This window comes from Staurois parvus, unplaced genomic scaffold (assembly GCF_062004578.1).
Source record: "Staurois parvus isolate SC_StPar_1 unplaced genomic scaffold, SC_StPar_1.0 ptg000031l, whole genome shotgun sequence".
Lineage (NCBI taxonomy): Eukaryota > Metazoa > Chordata > Amphibia > Anura > Ranidae > Staurois > Staurois parvus.
Genome location: NW_028317827.1, coordinates 17,074,051 through 17,101,573, shown reverse-complemented (window position 1 = coordinate 17,101,573; position 27,523 = coordinate 17,074,051). Strand labels below are relative to the sequence as shown.

The window sequence follows — 27,523 nt, the reverse complement described above, 5'->3', positions numbered from 1 at the left end:
GCCTAGCCGCAAAACACACTAAATTTAAAGTGTTACTAAACCCAGGACCCTGCATTCACCATATCTGGTCTCCCACAGTACTCAGAACATGGAAATGCAATTATTTTAGTAAATATAAACTCCTAAATACCTTTTCTCATCAGTAGTTAGAGCAGTCTTGTGACTTGAGCAGAACACTGGTTAAAGCTTGTAGGAGGAGTTTATTTCTCCTCTAGCAGGATGCAAAACCCCTGACCCTCTGTCTGGACAGTGCTGATTGTCCCTGTGCTGATCACATGCACTCTCCCAAGCAAAATAAAAACCTCTCTAGCAATACACACTAAACAGAGCATGTGCATGTGGCTACCGGTTCAGTCTGTCTTATCAGGTGGACATCTGAACAAGAGGAGGGGCAGAGAAGTCAGGATCAAACAGCCGTTTTACACAGTGCAGAGGATTAACCCCTTAGATTCCACAGTGAGTAACATGCTTGCTTTACTGCATATACAAACTGATTTTACTGTTTTGGGTTTAGTAACACTTTAATTAGGAACACTCCAGCATAGGTAAAGTTCCCTACATGTGTATTTGATTGATAGGTTCCCTTTACACTTATTCTTACTGCTGCAGCTCACAATCAGATTTAAACAAACATAAAAATTCCTTTGTTAGTGACTTTTACCCTGACTGAAGATTTCCTTTCACACTTGTTAAATAAATTAATAATCACTGTAGACACAAAGACAGGACTGCACTTCTCCAAAACACAAATATGTTCCTCTGGTTCCCCGTCCCCTCACTCTAGACCATGCCCTCCTTCCTCCTCCCCTTCCCCTTGGGCCATGCTCCTGTACAGGTTTCACCCTGATTGAGCTTAGAGACCTCAAGGTGTTCTACATTTTTGCTCTACTGATAATCAGTCAAATTTTAACTATGGACTTTATTTATTCCAGGTATTTTTTGGTGTCCTGGTGGGGGCTTTGAACCTTGGGCAAGCGTCTCCCTGCTTACAAGCCTTCGCCTCAGGACGAGGAGCTGCAACAAACATTTTTGAGACCATCGACAATGTAGGTTACCATGGCATAAGATAACTGTCAAATATGTTAAGTAAGGCAAAGATCAATCTGACACATGCAGACCATTGACAATGTAGGTTACCATGGCATAAGATAACTGTCAAATATGTTAAGTAAGGCAAAGATCAATGCGACACATGCAGTAATTCATAGCAATTAATCCAAATGTTGCTTTTTATGGCTTCAGTATTGCTTGTTTTGTTTAGATACTACATTGTAGTAGAAAAGAATATTGTACCAATTGCACTGATCAAGACCTTAAGGTGTCATGCCATCATCCATAAAAATTATATTGTTAAAGCATGATTTTTGCTTACATACAATTACATAAAATTGCCATAAAATATAAATTTAACAGATTGTTTTCACTAATAGCACCACCATACAAAATATACTGTACACATACAGTACATCTTACCATACACCTCAGGGGGTTTTGACAAAAGTGTTTATAGCATGAAACTGAACAGGCTCTATGGGGACAACTAACTGAAGGTTATCGCATGCATTATGTCGGTCAGGTGACCACATATCGCATGCGATACTGAAAATGTCCATTCACTTTTGCTAGAGTGCACTATTTACAGCAAACAGCGGAACAGCGGAAAGAGCGGAACCTCTTTTTTGTTTTTAGTTTCTTTTTTCGGTTCGACAGTGGTGATAGGCATCGTGATTGATGATGGATCTACACCAAGGGACATTTTTTTAATTTTTGTTTTTTTTAAAGTTTTGTCAAAAACTGCCTCCTGTGTTTTTTTACACTACAGGTTTTTTTTGGGTGAATGAGTAGGGGTGCCATGTACCCCATACTCATTCATATGGGGGGGTGGGATCTGAGGGCTCACTTGTTAAAGGGAGCTTCCAGATTCCGCTAAGCCCCCCGCCCGCAGACCCCCACAACCACCAGCCAGGGTTGCAGGAAAGAGACCCTTGTCCCCAACAACATGGTGACAGGGTGCTCTGGGGGGGCAGAGCTCCCCCTGCCCCAAAGCACCCCTCCATGGTGAGGGCATGTGGCCCGGTATGGTTCAGAGGGGGGTGCTCACTCGCACCTCCCCCCATCTGCATGCTCAGATAAGGGTTTGGTGTGGATTTAGGGGAGGGCATGCCATTTTTTATTTTGGCATGGGGGGTTCCCCTCAAAATCCAAAAATCCATACCAAACACAAAGGGCTTGGCATGGAAGGGGGTGACCCCACACCATTTTTTTTCTTAATTGTAAATTGCCAGTAATTCTTTTGTTTACATTTAGACAGCTGACAGCTGATGACTCGTTACATTACCACATTTTCACTTCTAAAATACCACATGACTAACTCATGTGGTATTTTAGTAAAATTTTTTAGTGAATGGCCACATTTTTTTTAAAGCGCTATGCGATATCTTACCGCATACTTGGATGCAGTAAGATATGGCTTGGTGAATTGTCCCCTAAATCTTTCAAATTGTTTGTTTTGATTGCAAGGTGATTTACGCATTTTGCAGATCTTTTCTGTTTCTATCTATAATAATGTAATAATACAATCCGTTATGACATTATTGCACATATGAGGGCACCATGCACATTGTGTGTTCCTGGGTAAAGAGGGAGCAGTGTACACCTCAGCGTTAAAGAGCAAAGGAAACCAAACACTGAACACCCATTGCTATCATTATTATGGAGTAAAAGAACCATAAAGCACTACGAAGGAGATCGACAATCCAAGAGGAGCAGGATTCTTCACAGACTTCATGGAGAAATTTCTATATTACAAAGGTGTAGCATGAAAGTTAAGTTATTACTTGCTTATTTTCTAGTATCAACTTTATTTAGACGTTTATATATTTGAAAAAGTCACTTTGAAGCGGAACTAAGTAAAAAAATGCCTACCTTAGTACCAGGGCCATGGATAAGAGGGTACCACCGGTCCTCCAGGCCAGCAGGGGGGCCCAGGAAGCTGGGTGAATCAGATGTGGGTAGGGAGGATGATCGGCACAATGGGGATCACTTACTGGAACCGATCCCCTATATGGCTCTCTCTGCATCAGATGAAAGCTAGTTTATTCTCTCCTTCCCGCTGGCTTTTAGCTGCTACAGAGAGAGCCATACAGGGGATTGGTTCCAGTAATTGTACCCATCACCCTTCCTGTGCACCATACATTTCCCTCTGCTGCCCAGAACCCCCCCCCCCCCCGTGTTCCTCCACCCCCGCAGTGTTTCTGGCTTCCCACCCCTCCTTCCCACAGTCAGCTGCAAGCACACATTAGAGTCCTTTAGGATGGAGGGTGGGGGAAGGGTCCAGTAAATACTGTATGCAACATTTACCAGCCCCTTCCTTTCCTAAATAAATGCAATGGGTGATCAGTACCGATCTCTCACTGTGTTTTTTCATAACTGTAGCATAGTAGACTGTGTGTGGTTTTTTTTTTGGGGGGGGCGCGATTGTCAAGTTGTCTGTATGGGGCCCTGTGGTTTCTAACATCAGCCCTTCTTAGTACCAAAGGTGCAACCCTTGCAAGGTCCCTAGCCAGTGCCAGCATCTTCTCCCTGGCTTATTCCAGGTGATGGTCTTTGGCTGTCTTGATTGGCCAATGCGGGATGACGTCACTCTCGCTCATGTGCAGGAGTGCATTCGCTCAGTGTACTTTCTATAGGGGACTGCGAATAGGCAGGTAAATGTACTTTATTGCAGAAGAGACATTACATATACAACCGTGCAATGTCTCTTCTGCAATAAAGAGCCTGCCTGTTCACAATTTCTTTTTTCAATTTTTGTTCACTTTAATTCCTGCAACTACATGCCAGGCTATACTGAGACTGGTAAGTGCCATCAGTTTCATTTTTTTTTTTACTGCTGCATGGCTCATGAAGAGTTTCAGACTGGTGGTTATTTCTCAGGTTAGAAAACTCTTTTTCCTTCACAATATAAAACACAAGATTTAGAGTTGTGATTTCCAGAATAGAATCAATTTGATGCTGAAATACAGCAAAAGGCCAGGTAAACCCAAAAGGATCATTTTCGTAAGTGCACTTCTATTCTGCCCAGAGACGTATGGCCAATTTTCTAAACGACATCTCCTACAATGCGTGTAGTGACTTCCAATTTCCTTGAAATGTTCATGCAGCTCTTCCTATTTACCCTTAAAGGGAAACTAAAATGGTGAGCAGATTTTATTTTATTTTTAAGTTTATACAATTTTATTAAACTAGTTTTTTTTTATCTTTTTTTAATTAGAAAACCTTTGTTTTGAAAAAACACTTTTAATACAGAGTGCAGAGTTAGTACAAGTGTGCATGACACAGGATTCACAGAGCACTAGGGAGAAGTGGAAACATTTTGGTTAAATTGATTTCAACACAAATGTACTCTCAATTCCATTTATCTGTAATTCTATTAAAAAACATAAGATAATGGGACTATTTTTGGCACAAGAACTGGTCCAAGATAACAAGTTGACAGGGGCTTCTTTAACCCACAGGAGCCATTAAAGGCTATTGCACTTTTAAAAAATACACATATTAAATTAAATGTAAACTCCAACTGAATTTCATTTAGTTTTCTAAATCATTCTGTGTTTTGAAGAATTGCTAATAAATTAATATTTAACCCGTGCTGCATGTTAGTACAGCTGATCTCCTGCAGCATCTTTGCAGCCACTTCCTGGCTACATACATGCAGCGTGGTGTCAGTTTACTCAATGTTGTTTTGCATACAGTACTTTTTTCAGAGCAGCGGGTACCAGTGCAGACCACCATATTGCAATGCCACTGTGGTGAATAGAGCTTTATTGAAGTGTCACATGCGAAATATCAATAACGTTCTGTGAAAAAAAAAACTGTTTCATGTACCAGTATTGGCATATTGGCACCCTGAATGAGCCCTTACAAAGACACAACATTTCATGTTTACTAAGTCATGCAAAATGTCTGCTTGGTTGCAGGAGCCAAAAATTGACTGCATGTCTGAAGAAGGATATAAACTAGATAAAGTCAAGGGAGAAATTGAATTTCATAATATTACCTTTTACTACCCATCGAGACCAGAGGTCAAGGTAAGATGCAAAACTCAGCAATGACATTGATTTATATAATGAGCACATGCTGGTCCCACAGTATGCATTGTATGAGCACAACATATCTGCTCTGAAGTTTAAGGATGAACCACTCCTTAGTGCCTACAGCTACAGAGGTCAGTGATGGCTTGTTTTAAAGTTCAGTCGATACTTCAAGGTTCACAGCTCCACTGCACATCTTGGTTGATCCTGGAAAAGCATACAGAGAACACTGCCTAGATACACAGGGTTTCAGTTTTTCTTGCAAGCTGTAGTATATCAGTCCAACCTGTTTATGAGTAATTTGGTGATCTGGTTACTTTTTCTGAAATATAGAGAGACATTTCCAGAAACACCCAATGCAGGTTACTGCTTCTGACACATAGAAAGGCTAATATATTAAAGTATCCGATAAAACAAGAAACATGTATATTAGCAATGATAATAACTGAAGTGCTCAAAAAAAATGAAGGTGCTACTGTGCTACAACCATCAAAATCTTCTAATATGATCCTATGCAAATAATTGATAAATAAGGTGTAAACCAATTACACCTTTGTAAGTAAAATAATACCCCTATTCTTATCCAATGCCTACAAACAGCATATACATTCATACAATAAACAAATTCTTAACAAGTAATCCACAGTAAAACCATAAACCTAAACAATTAATGTTATAGTTTACAGTTCCCATTCCAATAAAGTGCCTGATAAAGTGCAGTTGTGGCAACTTATAAAAAGATGTCAATGAGGTCTGGAGAGTGATTTACTCTAAAGGATGACATCAGTACGGAAACACAAGAGTGTGTTTTTGCACACAGGACTTTAATAAGTTGTCACATCTGCACTTTATCAGGCACTTTATTTATCAATTATTTGCATAAGATCATATTAGAAGATTTTGATGGTTGTAGCAAAGTGAATTTTTACCTTTTTCGAGCACTTTGTCTTAGCACAATAGCACTTTCATTTTTTGAGCACTTTAGTCATTAGCACTGCTATTATACATTTTTTATTGTTTTAGCTGATACTTTAATATATTAGCCTTTCTGTGTGTCAGAGGCAGTAACCTGCATTGGGTGTTTTTGGAAATGTCTCTCCTGCTTTTTTGTTTTATCTCATAACGGTGTTAGAGGGAATACACCCACTAGCAACTGCTGGCAATTGTAGAGATATAGGGTTTTACACATTATATGTACAGGTGTATAATGTTTTATTAACATAGTAAAGTGCCTGGGCTAAATTCAGTGGATCTACAAGTATTCATCACAGAGGTGGAAGTTTGAATCTGGTTAGCAGTACAGTTGCACAACACAGGCACATCTATGCATGCTCCTAGTCAAGATTTTGATATGGCTGACAATTGCCTGCCTCAAACTAGTAATCAGAAACCAAGAACCATGGTTTGTAATCGTGTCATCATTTTAACCGCTTATCCACCGCCCTATAGTAGAACTATTGCTATGAGGTGTCAGGGCTGCGTAAAATCACTTGTAAATATACGTGATTTGCATTTCTGGGTAGAGGGCACGTGTGTGCCGCCCTACCCGCATGCGAGTTGGCAACTACAGATGTCAATCACCAGGTCCCCGCCGGAGATTCCCCATCGGCACCCAGCGATCGTCGAGTAACACTGACAGGGGAGAGACCTGTGTGTAAACAACACAGGTCTCTCTTCTGTCAGCAAGAACATGCTGCTGTGTATTTCTCTGCACAGCAGCATGTTTCCCTAGTAAAACACACACGCACATTATGTAAAACACCACACAGCTCACAGTTAACCCATTGATCACCCCAGATGTTAACCCCTTTCTGCCCAGTGTCATTAGTATGGTGTCAGTGTTTTTTATTAGCACTGATCACTGTATTGGTGTCATTGGGATGTCAGTGGCAGTTAGTCAGTTCCCACCCAGTGTTAGAATGCCCGCCATGGTCCTGCTCTAAGTCACTGATCGCCGCCATTACTAGTATAAAAAAAATTTAAATAAAAATTCCAGTATATATACCGCCATTCGTAGACGATATAACTTTCACATAAACCAATTAATTTACATGTATTGGGATTTTTTTTAGCAAAGACGCAGCAGAATACATTTTGCCCTATATTTATGACAAAATTAGATTTTTGTATTTATTTTACTGGATATGTTTTATAGCAAAAAGTCAAAAATATTGTTTTTTTTTTTCAAAATTGTTGGTTGCTTATAGCGCAAAAAATTCAAAATGCGCAGGTGATCAAATACCACCAAAAGAAAGCTCTATTTGTGGTAAAAAAAAGGGACATAAATTTCAATGACTGCACAATTGTCAGTTAAAGTAACACAGAGCCGTAAGGCAAAAAATGGCCTGGTCAGGAAGGGGGTAAATCCTCTAGAGGGCAAGCAGTTAACAGCCAATCATGGTGATGGTATGGGGTTTGTTTAGAAACAAACTTACCAGCTGCTGTTGTCCCTGTATATAACACTGTGCAAAAGAAAAAAACAAATAAGCTGAAAAAACTTGATTAGCAACTGGTAAGTGTAAGGTAACTTTAAAATAGTCCTAAAGTTATTTTCAAGTTAACCAATGTATCCCGAAGATGCTGAATTTGATCAGGGCCTCTGGGTTTAAATTCTCTCTGGTTTCAACAATGCTAAGCTATGCATAAGATGACTTTAGCGCTCTTCTGAAATGTATAACCTGCAAATTATTGTACTGACCCTAAATGATGCAATTGACAAGTGGTTTACATTTTTATTCAGATTTTAGAGAAATTAAACATGATTGTTAAATCAGGAGAAACTACAGCTTTTGTAGGACCTAGTGGAGCTGGAAAAAGTACAACAATTCAGCTTATTCAACGCTTCTATGACCCAGATGAAGGCATGGTAAGTAGACTTTTTCAGTGGCTTGCAATTTTTTATTTGCCTGAATAATTAATTGCAGATTATGCAATCTGTTGGATATTCACTAAATTAATTAGTCCAATAATTAATCCTCAAAGTTTACATGAGGTCAATCAAGCAGGGTTTCAGCACTCTGTTTCTCCATCCCAAGCACCTTCTCTGTGTTTACATTGAAAGTTAGAAGGCTGGAAGGCTGTGAAGTCACTGCTGGGAGAGGAAACATGGTGAACGGAGCTGCTGAAAGTGCTCCTACTGTACAGGTTGAGGATGGATTACTCCACAGTTCCTGCAGCTTCAGAGGTCAGCAAGAGCTTGTTTTTAAGCCTTTTTACTCTTTGCTAACAATAGGTAAATAGTTAAATGTCATTAGCCTGGTCACAGTTGCACTTTAACTCCTTATTCCAGAGAAAGGAGTGTGTTACATTTTTATGCTGGCATTGTTTCCTCTTTAGGAGATTTTGCCTTGATAACTGTCAGAAGGGGAAATCATAGTAAATCTCGCCAATGGGGAGACAGAAGAAAAAACACATTTTTAGTAGTGTGGGGAAAGGGTAAAATGTCTGACAATATTTTTGCTGCTGTCTATGACTTACCATCCTGGTGACCACTGCATCCCCTACTTTTTGTATAGGTGTCAAAGAAAGAACAGGAAGTGAGAAATAATTTCCCCAATTTGGCCAGAGGCGGAAACAAAAACTAGGTTTTAAAATTCAGGTTAGGTTGCCTCACCCTCATCATTTTGTTGCTAATTTCATCTTTCCAGGTCACTCTGGATGGGCATGACATACGCTCTCTGAATATCCAGTGGCTGCGCTCCCTCATTGGTATTGTAGAGCAAGAACCTGTTTTATTTGCAACAACTATTGCAGAAAACATACGCTATGGTAAAGATAGTGCAACTATGGAAGATATCATCAAAGCAGCCAAGGAAGCAAATGCCTACAACTTCATTATGGATCTACCTCAGGTATTTTTGCTTCTAAAGCCTGTCTAAAATATATTTAGATTTATGAAATAGTATTGGAAATTGGCACTAGTGAGACCCTTGGAGTGGTGCATTGAAACACCACTGTAACTGTCCACAGAGGGGTTCCGTGCTGGCACTACTTCATCAAGGGATTGCCAAGTAGCAGTGAAAAGGACAGGTATGCCAGTTTTTCTTAAGAAAAAGTTTCCAGTTGATTTTTATTTGCTAATTTGAGAGTTACAGAAGTAACAGAAGTAGTCATTGTGTTTTGAGGTCTCACCAGTCCCCTTCTCTAGGACTTGTAATTGCCAAATAAAAGGCTAGGTAGTTCAATGAACTGGGGTGAAATGGTTAAAATAAATCTAAGAACATGTAAAGGCTCATTCGGGATACCAGTCAGAAAATCCTGGTTCCAGAATAAATCAACTCGACCTATTAAACTTAGCTGCAGCTGCCACTTCTTGAATATCTTTTTGCATCACTAACCTCACTGCAAGCATGCAAGTTATTCTTTTCAGAAGTGTATAGAGCTTCACCAGTGTTTTTAAAATGCACTGTTCGTGTAAGTTCTGATTTTAATGGAAGCTCCCCCTTGTGGGGCAGGATCCCTCTTTAACCTCTGGAGGGCCACTGAATTTAGTGCACCAGCACATCTTCAGGGGACATGCTGGTGCACAAAATGCGTCGGAAGGAGCCTAGGTGTTGACATCACGCCATCGTGTCCACATGTTGGAGCAGCGGCCATCTTAGTAAGTCCTTTGCTGGCTGTTTTTGTATTTCACGTGGTTTTATTATGCTTTTACTCTATTGGAATAAATAAACTACACTATGAAAAGCATTTCTGGCTCCAAGTGGTAAGCTAATTTTAACAGGGTGTATTTCCAGCTGATGAGTCATTGGAGTGGCCAAGTGATCCTTTGAAGCTGCAGTTCTTTTTGTATGAGGCTCTTTATCCTGTTACTTCTGGTGAGTGCATAGTGGTGGTGGATTCACTTAAAGGAGACTGCACTATTCAGCAATCTACACAGATGAAGCACTATTGACTGAGACTTTTGGATTTGGACATTATGTAAATTTGCACTGCTCACATATATTCTTTTGATAGGTTTGTATTTCTAGCCATTAGCATCACTTTATATTTTCACATATTTTATTCATGTTATTTGCTTTGGCGCTGCACTTATTTTATATATATTTGTTTGATTTTTCACCTTTTTTGTGCTAGCTGCTACTTTCTCCAGTCACTCACTTATTTTGTGTTGATGTTAGCGTCCCCACATTATTTTGTCCTTTCTCTAGACTCTGTACCACAGCTCAAAAGTGCTCTCCTGCTAATCAGCTAATTCCAAAATTGAAAATAAAATACATGTGTAGGGCTACCACTGAAGGAGCCTCTGGTTATTTGGGCTTATCTCCCCACTCACAGTATGGACAGCCAAGCACATGGCATTTTCAGCATTCTTCATTTTGGCTCAGTAATCAGTCTAGGGGTTTCTTTTAGGGTTCTATTGGGAATAGGAATTTGGATAGAGATGGTGAGGCTGGGATACCCTGAAACTTTGGAACTGTAGAACTTGAGGACTGCTAGGCCTCTGGCTGCTCTGTACACAATACTGGCTGTATTGTTGAACCTTTAAGTGTAAATTCACCTTTACAGAAAATCTGTAAGGTGACCTTACACTCAACCCCTTCCCATCATCCATGGTCCCGCTGTGCCAGTGTCCTGTGGTCCCCTGCTGTCAGGCACTGGGACACCCCTTCACCGATCTGGGGATTTGAAATCCTCCTGGCTTTCTCTCCTCTTCTTGCAGCGCTGACAGAATGGGCTAGACGGATACTGAATAGTCATCACCATCCATGTGATGGTGCCGACCAATTAGAATGCCTCTTGTCCATACATGCTGAGAGGTAAGGATAGGAGAATAAGCTGTGGGAACGTCAAATCCCCAGACCGGTGAAGCAGCATCCTGACGCCTAACTGCGGGGATCGTGAGACACCGATACAGTGAGACTGGGGAGATGGGGAGGGGGTCCAGTGTAAGGTCACCTTACAGATTTTTTTGAAAGGGTGAAAATACACTTTAAGATGTCTCCTGAAGAAGGCTGGACCCTAGAACTCTGCCCTACGCCCACATACAGCAAGCTGCCCCTGCTGCATAGGCTTCAGACCATTTATGGACTCTTCCCCACCTTCTGGGCACTCATCTCCCCAGGGATTGGCTGAAGCCCTGTAAAAATTCAGACTCCAGCTTCTGCCTTCCCACTCACTATGTTCCAGAAATCTCTAGAAAACAAAGGGAGCAGCAGCAGCCTGTGAAACCCTGAACTGCCCAAATGAATCAACCCCTTCTTCACTGTTTATAGTAAAACTAAAACTAAATATGGCCTAGCAGCCTACTCTAACTAGGAGGGTGCTACACATGTGAACCATCACAGGATATATTATTCTATGCATGCAGAAGAGAATACCATTTTTCAGAAATCTGGTTCAGAAAATCTGGTAGAATGCCAGAAAATTGATAAAAGGAAAAGGTGCATCATGACTAATTAACCCCCTAATGGCTGCTAAGCAGGTTTTCATCTTCAACCACAGAGATCAAACAGGACTAAGAACATCCCTGCAGTGCTGGATTACCACATAGGTAGAGTAGGCAATGACCTGTGGGCCTCACACCACTTGCTGCCTGCCCACAGTACATTTACTGTGGGTGGGCGGCACAGGTAGGATGGATCACATACAGTACATGTGGATTGTGGCTTCCAGTATCCGTCCACTTCACATGAGCACAATGTCAACAAAGCTGTTATGAATGAATGTCATTCCTAACAGCTGTGCTTCCTATACAGTGATGCTGTGATTGGCCCACAGCTATCACATGGTACCTTTGGCAATCATAGCACCTTGTACCATTTGATTAGCTGTAGCCAATCACAGATCAAGTAATCACAGCTGTTAGGAATGTAACCCATTAATGACAGTTCAAACAATGCTGTTACAGTGATCATCATTGTAAAAGCAATCAAAGTGTAAAAAAAAAATCCCTGATCCCCCCTGAGTAGTATGGTGACACTAAACTACTGTTCTGCATCTCGGTCCGCTGCATTCTTGTTGCTGATACAATTGATTGCTTTGGTGGAGACGAGGCAAGCCAACACCTGAGATGTGATTCTGGAGAGTGATGCCTGATCTTGCCTGAAGCGGTATGTGAAATATTTAAACATTTTAGCGTGGGATAAAACCCAAAAGCTTGGGGAAACCCCATCTAAATAGTTGTCACCAGGACAGATGTCCCTATTAGAAGATTTCTCCTCTTGTTTCAGTGACACATTTTGGATTCCCCACCACTTCCTGGCTTGGCAACATTAATCATAAGGAATTATAGGACTAAATTTCCCTACAGGACAGTATTCATCTGACAGGGTGTTAACACTTCCCTACTCTATCGAAAAGTTAGAAAAAAGTGTTAATTTTAGATAGATGTAGATAGATTTATTTTATTTAAATGCAAGCAGTGTAAGTACCTGAATTTGATCTGGAATCTTTGTCATTCCCTATACAGCAGAGCTGAGACTGGGGAGTGAGAAGCAGCACAGGAAGCCAATCAGGTTTGCTGCAGTGCATGGAACATGCTGATAGGAGGAGAGAACAGAGTGACAGAAATATGTGCTCATCAGTGTGTTGCTTCTCCTTTTGTGCTCACAGGGTGGGGACCCGTAAGTGAAAGTGAAACTGTAGCATAGTAAAATCAGGTTCCCTCTCCTGCTAGACAGGGTTATGTTGTGGGGATGAGCTATTTGAATCTCAGGACTGGATTGACAGACATACAAATCCTTATGCAAGTAATACAGCTCCTGTATATGCATTTCTCCCATGTAATTAGCTGCTTGTCTGTAGTTCCACTTTAAGTATCTCACTGCATATCTTGCAGAACCCTTTCACTATCAGAATTTTGGTTAAGCTAGCCATACACGGTTTGATTTTCTTTTGTTCATCCTGCAGACTGAACCAGAATCAAACATTTGATTTCCCCATTTATGCTAAACAGCATGGATGCTGGAATCTCCCACTGCCTGAATACAAGGACACTGATGAACAGTGACTGCATCTGATAGGATGCAGTCACTGTCCCTAATCTTCCAGAATCAGTTTTTTTATCCTCAGTCAAGTTTTAAATCTACTTTTGTGTACCCGGTTGGTGTTTGCAGGGCCACCCACTGACATCATTTTGGCTGATTCAGCAGGAACTGGGCAAAATTCAAGCTGCCTATGGCCAGCATCAGGAAAGCCAAAGAAAGACACTGAAATTATCTTTGCAGATATCTATTTAATGGGTTTTGTAGAGGAACAAAGTTTATAACCATTCTTAGCAAGACACCAGAATAAAAAAAATAAAAACAATGTTAGTCCACTGTGGCCTTGTGCTGCCTAACATTATAGCACATAAAGATACTGTATTTAGTATGGATTAAAAAGCTAGCAATCCAGTATTTGTTTCTCTACATCCCTGCTATATTCTATATTTACTGCACCAATTATAACATAAACTACATTTCAGCATGGTACTGTGTACTTGCAGGAACTAACTACTATTTGCATTTTCTATGTCAGCACAGAAGGCTGCTAATTCTCTAAAGCTGATTGCTGATTGGTCTTCAGGTTGGTTTTGTGGTTGGACAGCTGATAGTAATGTTGGCTGTTTATTTGCTGCAGCTACTGGTTGCTCATTTCCTGGAAGTGGCACCTCATTGGCTGTAGCTGATGGCTATGTACTTGCTGGAACTGGTTGCTGGTCTTGTGGTTCTTCCTGTTGTAGGTCGAATAATTGAGCTGGTTCCTGTTCGGTGTTTTGAACTTCCAGTTCAAGTGTTTGCATTATTTCCTGCATTTGTGGAGGGGTTGATAGCTGTTCGGTTGCAGAATCTGTTGGGATGTCATTGCCCTCTACTGGTGTCTGCTGAACTGGTGACTGTTCTTCACTTGACTCTGATTCATGAGAAGAGCTCCCTCCTGAATCATTTCTGTTTTTATTCTTTCTGATTTTTTTACTTTTTTTTTCCTCGCTTGATTTATCTTCTTCAGATTCACGTTTTTGTCTCCTTCCTTTTTCCCCCTCTTTTTTGAAAGTAGGTACATTTCCTTTCTTTTCTTCTGCATGTCTCTTTTCCCTAGATCTATGTGATTTGTCATTTTCCTGTATTTCTTCATTTGTTTCTTCATTTTCTCTTTTCAAGTCCTTGTTGCCTGATGTTCTTTCTGATTTACATTGTCTTCTTGTACAGTTTTCTTTTCTCTTCCCCTCTGCTGTATTGCGGCCGCTTTCACCATGATTTTCTTTTCTCTTCCCCTCTGCTATTTTGTGACCTTTTTCACCATGATTTTGTTGTCCTTGCTCATTACTTTCCTCAGATGAGGAATTTATATTTACATCCTTGGCAACCTCATCTTTTCTACTATCATTTGAACGGGCTCTTCTGTCTCCCTCCTTCTGACCTACCCTTTCTCCTGGTTCCTGTCCTTTTTGATGGCCTTGCTTTTCCCCGTGATTAACAGATCTGGCATGTCTTTTCCCCTTAACTACATTGCCTTCATGCTGTTGCTGACTCTTTTCTGCTGCTTTGGTCAGTCCCTCTTCACCCTGTTTCTCTTTTTGCTTCTCTTTTGCTGTTTCATGACCCTTTTTTCCATGTTTAGCCTTTTTATCCTCTTCTGTTGTCTTTCGACCCTTTTCACCATGATTTTCTCTTCTCTTCCCCTCTGCTGTATTGCGGCCGCTTTCACCATGATTTTCTCTTCTCTTCCCCTCTGCTGTATTGCGGCCGCTTTCACCATGATTTTCTCTTCTCTTCCCCTCTGCTGTATTGCGGCCGCTTTCACCATGATTTTCTCTTCTCTTCCCCTCTGCTGTATTGCGGCCGCTTTCACCATGATTTTCCTTTCTCTTCCCCTCTGCTGTATTGCGACCTCTTTCACCATGATTTTCCTTTCTCTTCCCCTCTGCTGTATTGCGACCTCTTTCACCATGATTTTCTTTTCTCTTCCCCGCCGCTATATTGCGACCGCTTTCACCACCATCTTCTTCGCTGCTCTGTTTATCCTCTTCACTGACATCTCTCTTCCCTCTTGATTTACACTTCCCTCTTTCACCATGATTCTCTTTTCTCTTCCCCTCTGCTGTATTGCGACCTCTTTCACCATGATTCTCTTTTCTCTTCCCCTCTGCTGTATTGCGACCTCTTTCACCATGATTTTCTTTTCTCTTCCCCCCTGCTGTATTGCGACCTCTTTTACCATGATTTTCTTTTCTCTTCCCCTCCGCTATATTGCGACCGCTTTCATCCCCATCTTCTTCGCTGTTCTGTTTATCCTTGTCACTGACATCTCTCTTCCCTCTTGACTTACACTGTTTGACCCCATTTTCTTCACTGCTCTGTTTATCCTCTTCACTGCTTTGTCCATCTTCAGGGCTGCTATTATTATTTGTTTTACCATCATTGTTGACATGCCGTTTGAGTCTTACTTTGTTTTCCTGATCTCCATTCCTGTGACGTGTTTCCTGCTTTATATCATTAGGTCCTTTTGTGAAATCTAAACATGAAATATAAAGTTTTTATTAACACCAGAAAATATATTACCCTAGCCATTATCAAGTAAGTGGTTTTACTCATTTTCAAAGATTCAGTTCTCCCAAGTACACTTGCACACAGCTAAGGATTTTGCAGACATATAGTCAAGTGCATAAACAATTATACCATCCAGGTGCTAATAATCAAGAAGGTAACATGTAGTTTGAATCAATAAATCAAACAGAATCAGTTGTGTAGGTTATGAAATTGGGTCAGGAACTGCCAAGCTCTACAAATCTTACACAATATTCATTTGATTTAAGTTTCATTACTATGTTGGTTGTTAATTGTAGCCTTGGTGAAGAGGACACAGATCCTTGAAACATATTGGGTTGTTTTTTTTATTTTGTTTTGTTTTTTGAAAAGCTATTCTGCTGATGATCAGCTTTGCTGAACGCCCTTTCTGCCATCTTTTAGTCTATTGTCCTCAGAAATACCCAGTACTTCCTAGTATAGGCGAGAACCTGACCCTACCCTCTCATTCTTATGACATAGTATTTAGGATGTAGGCTTAAGTAGCCAATCACCAGACACGAACACTGTCACATGGGGGAGTGGAGAAACTCATTAAAGTGCAACTCTCCTACTGGGGAGATTTCACCCCACATGAATAGACAGAAATAAAAGGAAATATTCCCATAGTAAGTGGAAATCACTTTTCATAACTGTCTCAGGAACAGCTGTCCCCATTTGAACATTTTCCCTCTATCGCTGCTCTGTTGACAGCACCCTCACCTTCTGATCTGGTGAAAAAAAGGTGCCAAGGCTAAAGGTGAGAGCGAATCCCCCAGTGCAGTCACAGACAGCAATTAAAACCTAATAGGGAATCTTCACTGCTGTACCCAGAACTTCACTTTTACTTCAAGTCTGAAAACTTTGATAGAAACCAACAAAGAGCTTTCAAAGGGGTTAGAATCAGGGCTCTGGCAGACAAACAGTGTGCCAGGGGAGAATGGCTGAAGTGGCCTATGAAAAGAACCTGTAATTTGGATATGAGTTTGCAGCACAAGGGGCAGCACAAGGGATAATTGTTTAACACTTCTGCCTGGCAGCACTAGGGTCGTTGATTCGAATTCCAACTACAGCACCACCTGCCTGGAATTTGCATGTTCTCCCTGTGCCTGCATGGGTTTCCTCCAGTTTCCTCCCACACTCCAAAGACATGCTGGTAGGTTAATTGGATCCTGTCTAAATTGGCCCTAGTATGTGTATGTATGAATGCAAGTTAGGAACCTTAGATTGTACGCCCCTTGAGAGTTAGGGACTGGTGTGAATGTACAACATATATGTAAATTGTCGGTCTGCGCTATATAAGTACCTGAAATAAATTAAATAAAGTGAAATGTTCACTTTAACTAGCTTTTAGCAGTTTTATCACCACCTACTGGCCATGGCTCACAATACTACATGCTCGTTAAGTTCAAGTTCTTTGAATGAGATACCCCAAGTTAGGCTCACTGCTGAGATCACTAAGTGCTGCATATAATATTCAGCTGATGTAATGCTGCAGAAAGCTGTCAGAAACTACCGAAATACATCAAGAAATTGTCGGACTGTGGAAATGCTGCAGGAGTGCAAACATGCGGCATTATTGGTGACTGGGAATATGATCAGGGAAAGTTTTAAATTGCAGGCACATTACATGAGACAACTAAAATACTGCTGAAACAGCCCCCTTAGAATGACTTGTGCCACATTTGACATTTCTCTCAGGAAGATAATAATATAGATAAACAATTTTACTCGCCCCAGATTTTAACCCCTTCCTGCCCATTGCCATTAGTACAGTGTCAGTGCTTTTTATTATCACTGTATTGGTATCACTCAGTGACACTAAGTTAGCCCCCCGCAGTGTCAGAATGCCCGCCACAGTCCCGCAGTCCCACTATAAGTTGCTGATTGCCGCCATTGCTAGTAAAAAAAAAAAGTTAAAAAAATTCCAGTATATATATATCGCCATTTGTAAACACTATAACTTTCACGTAACCCAATTAACTTACATGTATTGGTATTTTTTTTTTTTAGCAAACACATGTATACATTGTGGCCTAAATTTATGATGAAATATAACATGTTTAATAGCAAAAAGTAAAAAATATTTTTTTTTCTCAAAATTGACATTTTTTTGTTTATAGCGCAAAAAATATAAAATGCACAGGCGATCAAATACCACAGAAAGAAAGCTCTATTTGTGGGGAAAAAGGACGTAAATTTCATTTGGGTGCAGCGTTGCATGACCGCGCAATTGTCAATTAAAGTATCACAGCGCCGTATCGCAAAAAATGGCCTGGTCAGGAAGGGGGGTAAATCCTCTAGAGGGCAAGTAGTTAATATAACTACTCGATATAGATAACTATGTCTTTAGGAATACTTACCACTGATACCATTAACACATCTGAACCCACAGTAAAGTTCACAGCAGATTTTGTTATTTTGACAGTCGGCATCGGAAGTACAGGCGGGCTGTGCGCAAGCGCTACAGTTTCTACCACCCTTGTTTTCTTGCAGTGATGCACTTGAATTTTTTTTGCTGAATCCAGGACATCTTAGGTTTTTCTGCGGACCTATAAATAATTTGCCAAATAAGAGTCAGGTATAGCATTTGAATGACAATTTACATGAATATTAGACAGATAGGTAATCTACTAAGGCTATACTTAAAGCAGAACTTCACCCTAAAGGGTGCATTCGGATGACAATTTAAATGAATATAAACCAGATAGGTAATCTACCAAGGCTATACTTAAAGCAGAACTTCACCCTTAAAAGTGCATTTGGATGAAAATTTACATGAATATAAACCAGATAGGTAATCTACCAAGGGTATACTTAAAGCAGAACTTCACCCTAAAGGAGAAGTTCTGCTTTATGCCCTCTTCCCCCCTCCTTTTCTTTTTTGGAACTTCTTTTTCGGGAGGGGGGAGCAGTACCCGCTCCCAGTTGCAGTCAGATCTCAATCTCCTAGGTGATTCCACTAGACATTATCTGCCTCCCCCCACACCCGCAACCTTCTGGGACACATCACAGAACCCAGAAGGCTGTGGGACCATTCGCAAAGCACAGCTTACGCATGTGGGAAGTTGTCTGTGAAGCCTTAAGGAATTATGGCCAGCTTCCCACAGTTCCAGCGCTGTGGACTCGAAGACCAGCGAAGACCTAGCCCGGGCTAGGATGGCACTGGATCCCTGGATAGGTAAGTGTCCTTTATTAAAAATTAGCTACTACAGTATTTGTAGCTGCTGACTTTTATTTTCTTTTTCTTTCAAACAAGGTGAAGAATCTCAATTTTAATTTAAATGTATACCTTAATGAATCCCCAATGTATATAAATCCATTCTTTGTGGACCACACTAACAGGAAGTGAAAGGAAAGCTCTCCAAAGGAGTGAAAAGTCCTGCCCTAAGCTAGCCATACATGAAAGGAGTTTTTGACCTGATGAATCTACTGATATTCGAGCTGTGTGTGGCCCTGTCACCATCCTCCCACTTGACATCCTTCAGTATGAAAATTGAAGAAGCCAGGTGAAAAAAATTCAGCAAAAGAACAGCTGCATCCAATCAGATGCAGCCACTGTTTGGGTATTTCGACTGCCGTAGGTGCAGGCTGTCAGAATACATTAGGCATGGGAGATTAATCTGTTCATGCTTTTTAGCATGGATGGGGTAATCAAGTGGTTTATCTTGTTTGTTCTGGATAACCCATCAATTTCTGTTTATGCATGGCAAAGTTACATTGGTCCCCCCCATCCTCTCTGACCCAGTTTTCACCTTACCAGCTCTCCCCCTCTGCTTCTTTCTCCTCCTCTATAGACAGCAACATCGCCCAGCACTTCTAGGACTAGAGGAGCATGTGACCTCCTCCCCACAGGACAGTGCTCAGGTCTACCAACCTCATTTCTTGGGGAAGAAAATGAGTGTAAACCACTTTAATGACGATTAGCAATAAAACACTAACAGAGGTTCCAACCCTTCCATGCTGTATGCAAAACTAAACAAAAAAAATGGGTCTGGAGCATCAAGTAGTTATAGATGTAAATCTTTCAATTACCATATGGATTCTGATTTATTTCTATTCTATATGCTGCAATAACTGAGTTGCAAATTTATTGTTAACATTGATATTTGCATGTGTAACAGAAACATGGGTGGTAAAACCTTGGCTTCTTTGTCTTTGTTTTGTATTTTAAAGGTGAAGTTTAGGTATGGCAATTTGTAGATTGTTACAGCTTGGACCAATGTAGGCATATACAGTATGTTCCACACCTGTGGAATCCCCACATACAGCTTCCATGGGGTGGAATCCCCACATACAGCTTCCATGGGGTGGAATCCCCATGGAAGCTGGAAAGCACTGCAGTAGGCACCGCTACTACAGTGATCTTCACTAACTTTCAGATCCTTTACCAAACAACTGCCCCGCTGTGCACACAGGAGGTCACTCGTTGCATCTGACTGAATGCATTCTCTAAATGGATGAGGTGGAGAGTCAGGGAACCCCCTACCCCTATAGTCCTGCACAGCCAGGAAACACGCATCTTCACACAGGTTAGCATCCAGAGTCAGAAATCAGTCTTTGCAGTTTGTTTTTGTTGTTTTATTTAGGGGATTTGAACTGGGCTAGGATTAGAGTTGTACAGGATGCCCAAGCAAACAGATGAGATGAGGACAATTTCCTGGAACTATCTGCAAGCCTTCACTGCTAGCCAGCATCTCCTTAATGTACCACCCCAGACCCTAGATGAACTCCTCTTCTTCACCGAGCAATTTGGAGGTGTCCCTGAACAGGGGATCTGGTGCTGGGGTCTAAGCTTCTCCCTTTCCATCTCCAAGCTTGCAAGTAGGCCACACCCCACTGGGCCTCTTTGCAGCCTCCTGCCTTCAGCCTCCCATCTTCCTCACAGTCTTTCACCCAAACTCTCCTACAGCTGAGCAGGCTTCAGCACAGCTCCTTGTCGCAGCCCCTTGCCCCTGTTTGGGATTAGCCAGGATCCCTCAAAAGTGCAAGCCAGCCACTCCTCAGATCCACCCACTGCCTTTAGGGCCTTCCTCCGAAGCCCTCCAAAGCCCTAGAGCAGGGGAAATTCCAGAGGGGCTGGCCTGCAGAGCCTCTCAGCTCCTGAACACAATTTGACCTTCTGGCCATTACAGCCAGGCTGCTACTCAGCCCTCCTCACTATCAATCAAGACTCTAGCTTCCCCTAGCTAAACTAGGAGGGTGCTATCTACTGAACACAATTTGACCTTCTGGCCATTACAGCCAGGCTGCTACTCAGCCCTCCTCACTATCAATCAAGACTCTAGCTTCCCCTAGCTAAACTAGGAGGGTGCTATCTACTGTATATATATATATATATATATATATATATATATATATATATATATTATACATATCAGCAAGACATTCCATTTTCCTGTGCTTTAATTGACCCTTTTTCTAGCCTGTAAATGCCATAACTCACAGTAAACAGATTTCTTTTACAGAAAGCAGGTCAGAAGTGAGATCGGTGAAATTTTCTTTCAAGGCATTAACTGACCTTTGCACATATCTTTGCTTGTAATTTAAGCATGAAAGTCCAATGTACAGGTCTATGCACAAGAATACCTTATCAAGGCTGAAAGAAATATATATATATATATTTCTATTCTGCTTCTCTTTAGTAAGCTTATGTATTACACCATTCAAACATTTTATTGTGAACTAAGTATAAGACCCCTTTCACACGGGTTGGATTCCATTGTGATCAGCAGGGGATCTGGGAGCTGATCCCCTGCTGATTGGATCAGTGGGGGGGGGGGGGGGTAGCAAGGGGGGTGGATGACACAGCCAGGAGTAAACGGACTCTGCTGTCTATTTACACTTGATCCACTTAAACGGAAGTGCACGGATCTCCTTTCATTTTTTTTGGTGGATTGGATCAGGCCCGGAGGTAGGCGGGTGTAAACGGACACAAACCTGTTCACACCTGCCTGTCAGTAGGGATGAATGGACCTTCCAATCAGGTCCACCTGAAAAACAAATGGGCAGACCTGATCAGAACTCCTGTCTTAAATGTGGACCACTTTAGCCTGGCAACAAGGCAAAAAAACAATGAAGAGGAGACAGTAAATGTTGTTTATAAATGTCATTGTGGACTGTCCTACCTTACCATGTTAAAGTGCAGAAAGATTAAAGTACATGTCAAGTTCTGAATCCAAAAGAATCTCAACATTAAGGGGTTTATTTATAAAGGAGTGGATATGACATCGACCAAATTGGCAATCCTTTAATTTTTAAATACATGCCAGGAAATTCACCTGCAGTGAATATTTGGTGAATGTCACATTTATGGCTTTGGAAATGTTATTATTATATTATTATACAGTATTTATAAATATAATAATTCGCTCAGCGCTGTACATTACGAAGGGGGACAGAACATGTGACAGAACAATACCAATACAACGCAAAACATGAGGGGATTGAGGGCTCTGCTCTTTCGAGCTTACAATCTAGGAGATATGCTCCATATATCACCTAAAGTAGCCTTTGCAACACCATCCCAGCACCATTTTATGTGAAATGAACAGATGAGTGCAACAAGCCATTGGGTTTGGTCCAGATATTATTATTTTACAGGATTTATATAGCGCCAACAATTTGCGCAGCGCTTCACAATGTAAGGGCAGACAGTACAATTACAATACAATTTAATACAGTAGGAATCAGAGGGCTCTGCTCCTATTATTTGTCACAATAAGAGTGTGATTTGTACTCTTTTAATCTGGCAAATAAAAGTATTGCTGAATCGGTCTCTAATGATTGGTGATCTCATGCTTTCGCTGCACATAACCTGACTCTCCTACTCGTAGGGATCCAGACAGGCATTAGGGTTGATTTACACCACCTAGCCTGCTGGTGTACTCTGGGAGGGCACAGTGCTGAATTTCTAATCCCAGCACATCACACTGTTTTCTTATCTTTTTTGTTATAACTCTATTAAAATGCCACAAGTGACTTGTCATTATATTCTATTTACACAGAGGTGATAGAATGTGGTGGTTTCTGCATGCAGTACTTTTTTTTTCAATGCACACCACTGCAACACAATGATATGAACTGACATCATAGCAGACAAGGCACATTTACTGGTCTTTGCCTTGAGACTGTGTTGGACAATGCTGCCCAGCACATCCCAATGCAAATGGTGTGAATGAGCCTTTTGTTTGGAATCTTAACCCACCTTGGAGTCCACTACTTTGTCATCCTAACTCCAGAACATGCCAGCACCACTGGCATTAAAGCCTAACTCCAGCCCAAATGTTTTGCTTGAGTAGGGAAGAATTTCAGATACAATCAGGTATCAGTTTCTGCCTGTGATTTTTATCTGTTTCCTATCCCAGTGATATCAGTACAACACATTGAGGTGCAGCTTTCACTGGTACAGAGAGACAAAGATAGTCAGAAGTTCTAACCCCCACAATGCCACAATATGGATTTTGTTTGTAGAGATCTTCTAACAGGAACTTAGGTGAAATCTTGGGTCAAAGAAAAGAATCAAAACTTGACAGAGGTGCTAACCCTTCCTAACTCAATCGAAAACAAAATAAAAGGACTTGACTGTAATTTGGCTTTAAGTTATATCTCTATATTGCTAGTTCTGCTTCTATGAGCACCATACAGATTTGGTATGTTTGTCTACACATTGGGGTTGATTTACTAAAACTGGAGATTGCAACATTTGGTGCAAATCTGCATAGAAACCAATCAGCTTCCAGATTTTTTGTGAAAGCTTAATTGAACAAGCTGAAGTTAGAAGCTGATTGGCTACCAAGCACAGCTGTACCAGATTTTTGCCCTCTCCAGGTTTAGTAAATGAACCCCTGTGTACCCAACAGCAAAAAACAAAGGTTGGCATACTGTACAAACTGTACGTACATATCAGCCAGTTTGAATTTTCCTTAATTGGTCCAACAAATGAAAGTTGAACCTTCTAGAGAATTATGTGTTAGTGCACTTTGTACACCATTGCTACACCTTGTGGAAATAACCATTAATGAAACTATAAAATAAATCCTGTTTCTGCCTTTGGAAACACTCTTACACCCATTGCTACCAGTCACAAGGAGAACATTAGAAGTGTTAGAAATTTAGTCAAGTGTGAACAAGCCCTAACTCTTAACAAATGCTCCTATAGCATTAGTATGGGCATTAGACAAGCGTTAATGAGCTGTAGTATGGGTGATAGATCTGCCAGCGCGTTTGCGGAGCGTCACCATAGACTTGAATGGGAGGAGTTGAAAGAGTTCAAACTCTTCCAGACTTGACATGAGGCTTCAGTTTGAAGCGATGCGACATTAACGCTTCAAGTTTTGATAATGTGAACAGCACTGTGTGCTGTCCATAGTGTCATTTTCATAGGCATTTGAGAAGTGTTAAAAACGCCTCTCAAATGCCTGCTTTCAGTGCCAGTGTGAACTAGGCCTTATGCTAACTGACCAGTGAAAGTAGGATCAGCATGGTGGCTAAATGTTTATCATGTTTATCCTGTGTTCACGTCCAACCAGCAAAACAACCTACATGGAGAATGGGTATATTTTCCTATGTTTTCCTTGGGTTTTTTCTTAAGTCCAAAAACATGCTGCTAACTTTCAAACAAATTGCAACAAAAGACTGTAGATTGTAAGTTTGTTTGGTGTTGAGGCATTGAAGTGAGGGGGCAAGTGTTTTTTATAAAATGGCAGCTATATCCAAACTAAAATAACAGCACACAGTGAAATAGGCACTTACCATCAGGGAGTGATCTTGCTGCCACTGCTACCAGCAGCAAGGAAAAGATGAGAAGCTTCATTCTTAGCGACACCAGCACTGTTCAGTGTACGTGGATACTGTGCTCAGGAGAAAGGAGTTGTTCTTCACCTGATGTTCTTCTGTCACTTTCTCTGCTATATATACGTGGCTGGAGACATTAGTCTCCCTTGTATCACACAACGGCCGGCCCCTGCAATTAATGAATTATCTCAGGTGAAAGAAACCTATCATTAGTGACTGGTAAGAGAAGTCCCACTTTTCTGTAAAGGTCATTGGGTACTTATGTCATCCTATTGAGTTCTCATATTTGTTCTTTATTGTTTTAATGTTAACTCTTTTTTCAGAATTAGCTATTTAATAAATATTATGTTCTCACAATTTATAATGCCCAGTCCACTCAATTCCAATAGCTTACTATCAGTGCCGGTGGGAATGGCAAGTCTGAAGCTTCTTATTCCTTTCAGGGGGTGGCATTGGTGAGATATCCTTAATAGGGTTTTCAGCTCTTATTCCACCACTGGTCCGTATTTCTCCTACCACACTCTCACCTTTTTATACAAAGCCTTCTAAGAGATATATCCCCTTATAATGGGTAATGCAGATGGGAAAAACTGTAAGCTCAGACCTGGAGAGCTCACAATTGATGTCCCTGGGAGATATTAGAACTCACTTTCTAGTTTCACCTGTTGCTGTCCTCCAGAATCTAAAATATCATTATTGGGTGGCCTGACCACCTAATATACACTGCTCAAAAATATTAAAGGAACACTTTTTAACCAGAGTATAGCATTAAGTCAATTAAACTCCTGGAATATTGATCTGTTAAGTAGCAGAGGGGGTTGTTAATCTCTTTCAGTTGCTTTGGTGTTAATGAAATTAACAATAGGTGTACTAGATGGGAAAAAATGAGACGACCCCCAAAACAGAAATGGTTTTGCAGGTGGAGGCCACTTACATTTTTTCCCCTAATCTTTTTTGACTATTTTTCAGTAGTTTTGCATTTGGCTAGGGGCAGTGTCACTACTGGTAGCCAGAGGCGATACCTGGACCCTACAGAGCTTGCACAGGCAGTCCAAATCCTCCAGGTTAGCACATCAATATGTGCGCCATTGCCAGGAAGTTTGCTGTGTCTCCCAGCACAATCAATCAAGAGCTGGGCAGGGCCGTAGAAGGTCCTTAATCAATCAGCAGGACTGGTATCTGCTCTTTTGTGCAAGGAGGAACAGGATGAGCACTGCCAGAGCCCTACAAAATGACCTCCAGCAGGCCACTGGTGTGAATGTCTCTGACCAAACAATCAGAAACAGACTTCATGAGGGTGGTCTAATGTCCTCTAGTGGGCCCTGTGCTCACTGCCTGGCACCATAGAGCTCGATTGGCATTTGCCATTGAACACTAGAATTGGCAGGTCCACCACTGGCGCCCTGTGCTTTTCACAGATGAGAGTAGGTTAACCCAGAGCACATATGACAGACATGAAAGAGTCTGGAGAAGCGAGGGAAAACATCATGCTGCCTGTAACATTGTTCAGCAATACCATTTTGGTGGTGGGTCAGTGATGGACTGTGGAGGCATATTCATGGAGGGACACACAGACCTCTACAAGCTAGACAATGGCACCCTGAATGCCATTAGGTATCAGGATTAAATCCTTGGACCCATTGTCAGACCCTACGCTGGTGCAGTGGGTCCTGGGTTACCCCTGGTGCATGACAATGGCGCGAGTATGCAGGCAGTTCCTGGAGGATGGAGGAATTGATATCATTGAATGGCTCCCATGCTTGCCTGACCTAAATCCAATAGAACACCTGTGGGATATCATGTTTTGGTCCATCCGACGCTGCCAGATTGAACCTCAGACTGTCCTGGAGCTCAGTGATGCCCTGGTCCAGATTTGGGAGGAAATACCCTAGGACACCATCCATCGTCTCATTAGGAGCATGCCCCGACGTTGTCAGGCATGCATACAAGCACGTGGGGGCCATACAAATTACTGAGTAACATTTTGAGTTCCTGCAATGAAATTTCAGCAAAATGGACTAGCCTGCTGCATCATTTTTTCACTTTGATTTTCGGGTGTCTTTAAATTCAGTACTCTGTAGGTTGATAATTTTCATATCCATCAAACGATGGGGCATCCTTACGTACACATGATATTTTTTCCCCTTGAGATCTGATGTGTTTTCAAAGTGTTCCTTTAATTTTTTTGAGCAGTGTATGTCAGTGTGACTTAATAATATATTCTTGACACCCCGATGCCAGCCTGAGCTTCTTGACATCAAAGTTTTAAACGCTGTTAATTATCTAGTGTGACCTATGCAGACAAACCTCAATTCACTTTTAGAAATGGAGGCCACAATGTACACTCAAAGCTTTTTGCACCATGGAGACACAGCCATGGATGGTTTGTGTTTGCCAAAGTGTTCCCTTCTCTGGCTTGTATTGTTTGTACATAACTGTACTCTGCAGAGAAAAGTGAAGGATCTCTAGCCTCTAGCAGATGGCAAATAAAAAACATATGGATAGATAAATGTGCATTTTTGATGCCTGTGCACAGAATATTAAACAATCAGTAGTAGCAAACACATATTTTCTTAAGATAAAAGCCAATGTGATATTTTATGCATTATTTTTTTTAATGCCATAGCTAACTGGATGTACTGTAGTTTCATTGAAGACTGACAGGTTTCTCTTTTTGTATAATCAGTTTTTTTATAGAACATTTTAAAGTAAGACAATAATAAAAGTTACAGAAAAGAGAGAAGCTTTGTATCAAATATTCCAGCATAAAATTATGACAATAAGAACAGAGCATATTGAGAACATTATGAAATGATTTGTTACTTTTGGTTATGGAGGGTAGACCCAGAGGGGGTGACCATCTGGGCAAAAACAATAGTGTACCACTGCCTCCAAGCGGTGAGCCATATAAAATTACAATTAAATTATAAAATTATCTCTCTGATCTCAAATATGGAAAATAAAGTTGCTATTGATTTCGGCCAGGTCAGTAGAGTGACCTCAGTAGTATCATCGATTTCGAACTCGTAACACATCTAGCCAGACCTGATATCCTGGAATTTTGTCTTTTTTATCCCTAGTGGTATAAATCCACTACTCTGCTGCTATAATCCTTTCTACTTTATTCTTCTTATTTAAAAGTGTGTGGCA

General features: G+C 41.1%; 2 protein-coding genes across 2 annotated transcripts in view; one reads left to right on the top strand and one right to left on the bottom strand.

Annotated features, from left to right (window-relative positions):
- LOC149470828 (bile salt export pump-like) overlaps positions 1-27,523 on the top strand; it is a 132,182-nt gene that overhangs the window by 67,073 nt on the left and 37,586 nt on the right. The window contains exons 12-15 of the mRNA XM_089660342.1: positions 933-1,046; positions 4,977-5,087; positions 7,831-7,956; positions 8,738-8,941. Coding sequence (XP_089516468.1) covers positions 933-1,046; positions 4,977-5,087; positions 7,831-7,956; positions 8,738-8,941 — 555 coding nt within the window. The remainder of the gene's footprint in view (positions 1-932; positions 1,047-4,976; positions 5,088-7,830; positions 7,957-8,737; positions 8,942-27,523) is intronic.
- LOC149470829 (uncharacterized) lies at positions 13,247-24,464 on the bottom strand. Its single transcript, XM_089660352.1, has 3 exons — positions 24,332-24,464; positions 17,941-18,129; positions 13,247-15,527 (listed from the first exon to the last, which is right to left on the bottom strand). Exons 1-3 carry the CDS (start codon positions 24,390-24,392, stop codon positions 13,705-13,707), a joined length of 2,073 nt encoding a protein of 690 aa, XP_089516478.1. The 5' UTR covers positions 24,393-24,464; the 3' UTR covers positions 13,247-13,704.